The sequence below is a fragment of the Cydia pomonella genome, chromosome 7, assembly GCF_033807575.1.
Source record: "Cydia pomonella isolate Wapato2018A chromosome 7, ilCydPomo1, whole genome shotgun sequence".
NCBI lineage: Eukaryota > Metazoa > Arthropoda > Insecta > Lepidoptera > Tortricidae > Cydia > Cydia pomonella.
Genome location: NC_084709.1, coordinates 19118487 through 19127481, shown reverse-complemented (window position 1 = coordinate 19127481; position 8995 = coordinate 19118487). Strand labels below are relative to the sequence as shown.

The window sequence follows — 8995 nt, the reverse complement described above, 5'->3', positions numbered from 1 at the left end:
ATACGTCACATAAATGGTATGGAACCCTTAATGAGCGAGTTCGACTCGCACTTGGCCGCTTTTTTACTATGTGATCCAGGTATTTTCGTCAGAAAAAAAATAAAGTTACGACTAAAAGTAAATACCAAAAATTCTACAAGGCTTATATTTAAAATAAATCAAAAATCTATAATAGAAGTATGTATTTACAAATTAAATATTAAATAATTATACCTTAAATTAAAACAATCGTCTATTTTCGAGAAGGTTACTAGTATTAAAGTTCGTTGACTTACTTTTATGTTTAAGTAACAAAAACGATGATATATATATAGTAAAATTTTTGGTAATGCTTTGAAACATATTAGATCATTCCACAGTATTCATCTTACAATATTCTACTCATACGACAAATGATGATATCGTTTCTTAATGTCATAAGGGATTGTGGTAGGTTTTTAATTTGTACAATTCTAAAAAAGCTTACCATATTATTCAACCCGTTCATTTACACATTTCTAGCATTTTAAACCACATCCAAAATAAACATATCGATCTCCGTTTGAAGCGTGTCATTTAGTATAAAAAATGTGTTTGTATAGGCTTAGGCAGCAGAGCTAGAGGCAGCAGTGGTAGTAACAGCTTCAGTGGTAGAGGCAGCTTCAGTGGTAGATGCATCTGCGCTAGTAGAAGCTGGCTCTTCTGAAGTAGCTGGGGTGGCAGCTTCAGCAGACTTAGTTGTTGCTTCAGCCGGCGTGCTTGCTTCACTAGCATCTGAGGCCTCTCTACTAGCACTAGTAGTGCTTGCTTCAGTTGTGCTAGGCGAGGTTTCACTGGCATTTTCAGCAGATGCTGTGCTTTCTGTTGTCTTGACGGCTTCAGTGGTTGAAGCTTCTACTGGAGCAGACGCAGGAGCTGCTTCTTGTTTCTCGCTCTTTTGTTCAGGTGCCGGTTGAGAGGATGTCGCAGCATCCTTAGGTGCCGGGGTTGCAGCAGCCTTAGGGGCGGGGGCCGCTGCAGGCTTAGGCGCCGATGCGGAGTTAGCACTGTCAGCCGCATTTAATTTTTCAGCTGAAGAACCGGCTGCTGCGGCCGCGGCTACGATCGATGGGGGAATGTGATCGCCAATTGGTCTGAAGCCATTTTCATCAGCAATGTACCTGTTTGACAAGGAAAAATCATTATCTTGAAATCTTAATTACTTATTATGTCATAATATTCATATTTAATTAAAATCGCTTCCTATTATGGCATCCCATGATAACTTTTGACTCTTTGATTTGGTAGATTGAGAGTATCAAATTATTTAAATAGTTAGGTATGTATTCCACTGATAACCAACTTGTTGTTTTTTACACACTTCCTGCCATACTTATTTTTTGCAAAAAATTCAAAACTGGAATACACTAGCTTAGTGATTAGTGATTCAACGCAATAACGAGTAGCATATTACACGAGATAACGCCACTCTTCTATATTCGAGCAAGTTCAAACTAACATTTGTGTAAAAAAAAGTGTTGAAGGGCCACCATAAACGTCAAGTTTCCATGGATGAATTTGATATTTATATTCTACCCTCGCATTCATCTGCGTGAAATGATAATGATGATTTATAAAAACTAACATATTTCCTTCGCCAGGTCTCAAACTATCTCTATACCAAATTTAATTTAAATCGGTTCAGCCTGAAGACAGGCAGACACAGTGACTTTAGCATTCATGATATAAGTAAGGAATTTTCATAAGAATTCTGTTCTTTGCCTGTGCAGACTTAGCTTATCCGGGCTCTAGTTAAATATTGAGTCTAAATTATAATGGTTGTCCTGATCAATCGTAAATGTCTTACCTGACACTGATGACAGTGCCATCAGGCGCGGTGTAGGAGTAGGATCCTTGCTGCACGTGCACCTCGTTGCTCTCCTCGCTCTCGCCGCCCTCATTGCTGTCCCCCGCCGCTGACCGACCCTGTACTTTCGGGAGAACTTTGTCGTAGGAAGTTTCTTCGCGCTTAATCCCGTTGCCAGTTTCGTAACTGTTAAAAATAAGTTTTATTTGATTATTGTTTACGATATTTTCTTTAGTTCTATCCAGTATTAGGGATACAGGATGATACAACGAGTCTACGAACATTTTTGGTCCTCTGCTAATTGGTTAAGAATATAAAGGACAAAGATTTTTTTACGCTAAATATAATTTAAATAGTCAAAAATTGTACACTTAAGTATGTTGTCCTTGGCTATCTAAACTGTCTATATTGTACCAATTTAACCACTATTAACTACAGAAAATGTAGCTACCTATAAATGAGAAGATGAATACATTATTGACATTTCGAAACCCATTTGCATTAATAATGACTAACAATTTGTATGATTTTTTGTATGATTTGTTCTTTGTACTAAGGTATTGTTTGAGATGAAGCAATGCACAACAAATTTCGCCGTATTATTATTGACAGATGAATTTTATAGAAACTTTAACAAATGTTAGTAACACTAATTACTAATGATACAATTATTGATTTGTACGGGCTTGTTGCGTTAGTAAAGTGAAAATTTAACTTTTAATGCATGCATAAACATGCACATTTATTTTGTCACACTCATTATTCAAAATATTATTATTATGCCACTAAATCTTTTTTATTTCTTACCTGAATTTATACGTTCCATTATTTTCTAACTCTTCCGACTGTGAAACTATAGGAATGACTGTAGGCTGCTGCTTCTCCAGCGGCACGACATCAGTCGCCGCAGGCGCAGCCCTCACGCTAGCCACCGCCAAACACACGAAAACCAGTTTAGAATACATTTTACCTCACTCACTTCAACTCACTGATGAATGATACTCCAGACTCCTTCGCCACCTATATGTAAGGCTCATCTATTTACACTACCCTCCCCCCGCTTTCCGGTGATTCCTAAACGTACGCTAAATACTTCAGCCTTAGCGCTTGACTGATGTGTTCTTCGAAAAATTGCACAATCGTCGAGGTGTCAACAAAGGTGACGATCCTGCGTGATTAACAAGGTTTATTGGCTCGCTGAAAACACACCGTACTTAGTAGCAATTCCTAGAAATTACAAGAGACTAAGGTGATCATGGAAAACACAACTGTTTTAAAATTGTAATCACCGTGAGTTGTGTACTTTAAAAAACAAACTGTTAAAAATGCTTCACACACCTTATTTAATTCTGTGACTAACGACTGAGTGAGATGCAGATATCTCTACTCTACCATGTCTATTAGACATTGTCTAACGTATAGCTGCATCCTTGTCGTCAGTTACTGAATTAAGTAAGATGTGTGAAATGCTTAATTCTTTTTAAGCCCCACTGATGAACATAAATACACGTTATATTTAAATCTGTAGCCATTTATCTCACACATTTACTATGACACATAGCCGCGTATATGCTTACCGTTTGTACACAGACAAGCATAGCATATATACGGGCTACAGTTCCGAACCTATGTTTCATTGTTGTAATAGACACATAACAGACGAACAGAAAGGTGAAATGCAGCATAAATCTTTACGCGTATTATTTTCAAATTTGTTCTCCGCCTCAGATTTATTATACTTCCAACACTAATACATGACATTGTCATCCCGATGCAAAAAGTGTTTTTCCCGTATACAATGTGTTACTACTTACTGCGTTTTAACATGTGTCGTCAGAAACTAAGTGGGCCACACGCAACGTTCATAATAATTAGCGTGTATTGTACGGCGTGACAGGTTAAGATGTCATAAAATACTTGTTTTTCAGTATATTTGAGTGTAATTCTTATCATTGTTTATAACCAGTTGTTAGGTATTATGTATCCATCAAGTTCAATAGTAAATAGGTCCATTCATATTTTTAAGAATCAATGTCTTGCTGATGATGACCCATTTTTGGTTATTTCTCCGCATTCGTAGTGACTGTGTAGAATTATTGGGAAAATTTTATTATGGGTTTTGTTTAAGACCGGCAACGCACTTGCAACCCATCTGGTGTTGCAGGTGTCCGTGGGCGGCGGTAATCGCTTACCATCAGGTGATCCGTCTGCTCGTTTGCCTCCTCTACCATAAAAAAAATATTAATGCGATAATCAAAACTAGTAATGAGAGCGCATTTGCCAGAATGCCAGATAATGTGTGACTTAATAACATCCTACGCCTAAGCCGCGTAGCCAACAAGCAAATCGCTTACGCTCCGTAGCGATCGAAACGCAACTGTCGCGCTAATATAGAAGAGTGATAGAGAGACAGAAAGCGCTTGGTTGTCGAAGCGATAGCAATTGTCACCTTGGCTAGGCTGGCAGGACCCTTTTTTATGAATGCTTGTATATTAATATAAACGGAAGCCTCTTTTTAACTTTATAAATACTCATTTTCTGGATAAAGTTTCTAGCCTTTATGAAACAGAACATTGTTCAAGAGGAAAGGGAACTACCGGTCCTCCATGAAAACGTAGACCTCTCTTACGTTATATTAACATCTGTTCAATCTGGAACATTATGGAAGGATGAGAAGATTATTATTAGAGTATGTACCCAAAGTTACCTATGGTCAATATACATTCAATTCTGTAAAAATGTTTTCTATTATATCAATACCCTAGGGACGAAAATGGGGACTACGTTTGTATGGAAAAGCGGTCGTCTTTAGCTTAAGCTTAACTCCCAAAATATTAATATTACTTGAGTCAAATAACAAAAACAGTTAATTAAAGAATAAATCTTTATTGTTGTAATAAAATGAGTCTATTGAATGTCCGTTTCCGTGTCTATGCAAATACTGATGTCATTCCGTATTTATATTCATAAAAAAAATCTTCTTTATTCAAATTTATAATTAATCCGACTTGTCTGGTTGGACTAGTGTGTAGGCGAAAATCGCCGAAACATTCCATCTTAAGCAGGCTACTATAGACTCATCTTCATTAATTTACCAAGCGCGGGCGTGGTGTGTTGTTGTGTATTATAAATTTTAATTTATAATCATTATGCTAGCCTTTAAGTTAGTTGTGTTTGCACTAGTAATATCTACTGGTGTATTAGGCCGCAACACTCACAGAATAAACACAAGACACACGCAAGCTGAAGATGAATACAAGTATAATCACCCACCGACTCCGGAAGTAGCGATACCTGTAGCAGTGGTATATGAACATGAAAGCAACCGTGAAGACAAATCAATCAAAGGTAATGTAACACCAGAACATAATACTAACGAAGTGAGTAAAGAGCCACTTAATTCTGAATCTGGTGTAAAACAAGAACCCAGAACGACTGTGACAATCAATAATGATGAAATTGAGATAAAGAAACCAACTAACTCCGAGGAAAAAGAGCCTAAAGTAACTACTTATAGACCTCAAAAAGAACGTCAAATACCTGTGGCTGTTCTTTATGAACCAGAACCGACAAATCAAAAACCTCGTTCTAACAGAAATAGGGCTACGAATAGAAGTAGAAGAATCCAATCACCTGCATTGGAAGAAAAACACACAGATGAAGAAGAAAATATTAGCTCTAATGCACAGGTGAACGGACATACTGGCCCTGGTTTGATCACCTCTTCAAACAAAAATGAAGACTCAGGTAAGAGGCGAAAAAACCGCCGGCCTGTTCCAGAGAAGCAAACTAATGTCAAAGATAGCACACCTTCTACTATCGGGGGAAATGCATATATACCTCTAAGTTCCTCAACGATCAAAACAGAAGAGCCAAATAAACTTCAAAAACCTACTGATGAAGAGCCTAAAATTCCTCTTGGAAATACAATCTCCCCCAATTCAACAGTGAACGAACAAGAAAAAATTAATACAAGGGAAAAAATCCAACCTGTTAGAGCAGAAATAAAGATGGCTAAGGAGGACAGCAAAAACCGCCCTAGTCCACCAGAAAACGGAAACACTTCCGTCCTTAAAGCTGATAAATCAGGACAATCAAATACTGACAATCTCCAATTACTGAAGCGTGACAACTCAACTCAAGTTCGTGAAATAGTTCCAATTGTTCAGTCCGAGAATGTTGTATTTTCACATTCTGGCAACTTCAAATACAGGTAAATTAAATCCATATAGTGCTCATCATATCATGGGGTACATTTTATTTTGTAATAAAATAATAAAAATAACTATTTTTTTAATTCCAGTTATGAAGGAGGCGATGGAACAAAAGCCTTCGAAGCGGGAGAACTCAAAACCTTTGATGATGACACCGCTGGAGAAGCTGTTAGTGGTGGTTTTTCTTATACGGTAAATATACTACATTATATTTTTGAAGCTAAGCAAACCAAATGGGATGCGTTTAAGCTTAGTATTTTCATATTCATTACTAGTTGCGTGGGTTTCAAAGCACGACAGTTAAACAAACCAACCCGAAGAAAATACTGTAAAATACCAAAAAAACTCAAACCAAATAAAATCCAAATGAGCATTATAAACAATGTATCATTCAAAGTCATCATTTCAAAGTCAGTTCTACCAGCTAACATAAGGAATCAACTCGAAATTTGGATTAGATTACTTTGCCATACCTGTGGATAAAATGCAACTTTCTCATTAGTTTTTGAACAATCAAGGGGGCCTTTACTAGTTTATGCGGTAAAAAGAATATTATTAGATAATCTCAGACAAATTAACCTACTGCCACAATAAGCTCAATAAGGTTTGTATTGTAAAAAAAAAACACAAAGATCAACAACAGTAAAAGCAACTAAGGTGCAGCGTCGAGCACTAGTACTTATACCTTATAATATTTTTCAATATGCACTTATATTTGTTGATGATGATGATATATGGATAACTTTACTACTTGAAGCTTTCCAGACGTCAATTACTACAGTCAAAAACAACCGAGAAAAACGATTTAATAAGCCGTAAAGTATAAGAAATTTGTAAAATAATGCTGTATTTTGTTCCAGGCTAAAGACGGTAACGAGTACAGTCTGTCGTATACGGCAGATGAGAATGGCTACCGCCCCGTGGGCGCGCACCTGCCTACACCGCCACCCATCCCGCCCGCCATAGCTCGTGCACTTGCCTACTTAGCTACTAAGACAACTCCTGAACCAGTCACCGAATCTTTAGCAGAACATGACCAAAAACATACTCGTCGATCATTTCCTTAACTATTTGAACGCCAAGAACACCTAAAGTCGTGCCCACAGCGCCAAGGACAACTATAGGTGTTTTGACGAATGCAGTCACACTTTCCAGTAAGGTTTACATTAGCTCCCTTGTGCCCGGGAGCTTGGCGTTTGAGTGATGTTTGTGTTTATGACATAAAGCGTTCAAAGGGTTTGGACAGAATGAGATTTTTTTAATGAGAGCAGAAATGATTTTTACATACGTTCCTTTTTGCGACGCCAATCAGTCCTTTTATATTCATAGACCATAACATAGTATGGACACAAAAAAAAACCGGAGTAACAATGTAGTGTTAATATTTAAGGTCTTCATAAAGTATTGTCCTACAAATTTTATTTATTTTACTATCGATTTTTTGTAACCCGGATTTTAGGTTTGTCACCTATGTAAACAAAATCTAAAACCATTCAAGGACAGATTACAGTGGTATTACATTTCTGTGAGTCATAGTACATACGTGATTCATTTTTAGCGTAAATTGATATCTAATAAACGGATGTCATTCCTAAATCCTCAACCTATCTGCTCATATCGACTATTTGACATAGATAACGGCCCTATTCGCACTTTAAAATACGTCCTATCGGGCCGTAAGTCTGTGTTTATGTGACGACGAAGTTCTTTGAAGGTAATTCAAACTTAAAATTATGTCATTTTGTTATCCTTCTCCCGCGCCGATTAATGTACGAACAATACGAGAGCGAAATGCACGCGCGAATGATATCTGACTTTCCGGCAAGTGATCGCCACTTAATTCATTCAAATGTGATGCTACTCCTATAATTACCTAGTGCTAAATAACTCATAAATTACCCAAGTGTGTTAATATATTTCTAAGAACATCATTTTATGGTGTTCTCATCAATGACCTTGTGAAGACGCTCACTCCACCGAACGCGTTTCACGCGGAATGTTGGTCGGCTAAACCTGTTAACTTTTGCTTTCTACGTCACATTAGGGATCCGTCTGCCGATTTGACTTGTAAATGTGTCTTCACTAAAAATAAATAAATAGGTAGGTGTCTTCATTAATTTTAATGTTTACAACATTACAGGAGTCTTAGGATTCATTCAATGCAAATGGATATAAATTCAAATTATAGCTGTATAGTTTACATACATCCATAAATGATCCATAAGTAGAAGTGATTTAACGTCACATTTTACCACATAGAAAGAGAATGACGTCCGCGCGAATGACAGCTAACTGATATGATTCTAATATAATTCTAGAGTTGCAGGCGTACATAGGCTACGGAGACTGCTTACCATCAGGCGGACCGTATGCTTATTTGCCGCTGACATCGTATTAAAAAAAGTACTATCGGTTTGATGTCAGTGCACGTTCGATTTAGCCTGTAAGAAGGTTACTGATAATTATACATATTATTTTTTGAGCCTGTGCGGATATGGTTGCACTATTATCGTCTATCTTCTCATACGTCACTGTCACAATTAGAGCCAAAACACAATTACACGATACGAGGTTCGCAACGTGACACGACGTCGCATCGTGCCACGACATAGACATAGACATAGAAATTTTTTATTTAACACCACATTGAAAAATGTTTACAGTCAATGCTACAAAACATTACAAGCCTTAAAATGAACATGACATCGCAACGTTACACGACGTCGCATACTGCCACGACACGACATCTCAACGTTACACGACGTCGCAGCCTGCCACAACACGAAATCGCAACTTTACACGACGTCGCATCGTGCCAGGACTTGACATCGTACGAGTATAGTGTAAATATGTTATGACCCTTACTTGTTAGAAACTGTCAGCCACAATGAAAGGCGATAAAGAGCGATTTTGGTCCTTTGCTCGAACTTCGTCGCGGTAATTGTTGTGGTGCAGA

General features: G+C 37.5%; 2 protein-coding genes across 2 annotated transcripts; one reads left to right on the top strand and one right to left on the bottom strand.

Annotated features, from left to right (window-relative positions):
• Nucleotides 1–317: 317 nt before the first annotated feature.
• Nucleotides 318–5030, bottom strand: LOC133520071 (nematocyst expressed protein 3-like). The gene is made up of 3 exons (XM_061854365.1): nt 2633–5030; nt 1826–2011; nt 318–1139 (listed from the first exon to the last, which is right to left on the bottom strand). The coding sequence occupies exons 1-3, from the start codon at nt 2788–2790 to the stop codon at nt 584–586; spliced, it is 900 nt and encodes a 299-aa protein (XP_061710349.1). The 5' UTR covers nt 2791–5030; the 3' UTR covers nt 318–583.
• Nucleotides 4975–7761, top strand: LOC133519519 (probable serine/threonine-protein kinase kinX). The gene is made up of 3 exons (XM_061853524.1): nt 4975–6038; nt 6129–6231; nt 6900–7761. The coding sequence occupies exons 1-3, from the start codon at nt 4975–4977 to the stop codon at nt 7104–7106; spliced, it is 1374 nt and encodes a 457-aa protein (XP_061709508.1). The 3' UTR covers nt 7107–7761.
• The last annotated feature ends 1234 nt before the right edge of the window (nt 7762–8995 follow it).

Excerpts from the sequence above, each read along its gene's own strand:
- LOC133520071 (XM_061854365.1), bottom strand. The coding sequence starts at position 2,790 with ATGTATTCTAAACTGGTTTTCGTGTGTTTGGCGGTGGCTAGCGTGAGG. Across the intron at positions 2,012-2,632 it reads AATGGAACGTATAAATTCAG|TTACGAAACTGGCAACGGGA; the intron begins GTAAGAAATAAA and ends TATTTTTAACAG. Across the intron at positions 1,140-1,825 it reads GGCACTGTCATCAGTGTCAG|GTACATTGCTGATGAAAATG; the intron begins GTAAGACATTTA and ends CTTGTCAAACAG.
- LOC133519519 (XM_061853524.1), top strand. The coding sequence starts at position 4,975 with ATGCTAGCCTTTAAGTTAGTTGTGTTTGCACTAGTAATATCTACTGGT. Across the intron at positions 6,039-6,128 it reads TCTGGCAACTTCAAATACAG|TTATGAAGGAGGCGATGGAA; the intron begins GTAAATTAAATC and ends TTTTAATTCCAG. Across the intron at positions 6,232-6,899 it reads GTGGTGGTTTTTCTTATACG|GCTAAAGACGGTAACGAGTA; the intron begins GTAAATATACTA and ends ATTTTGTTCCAG.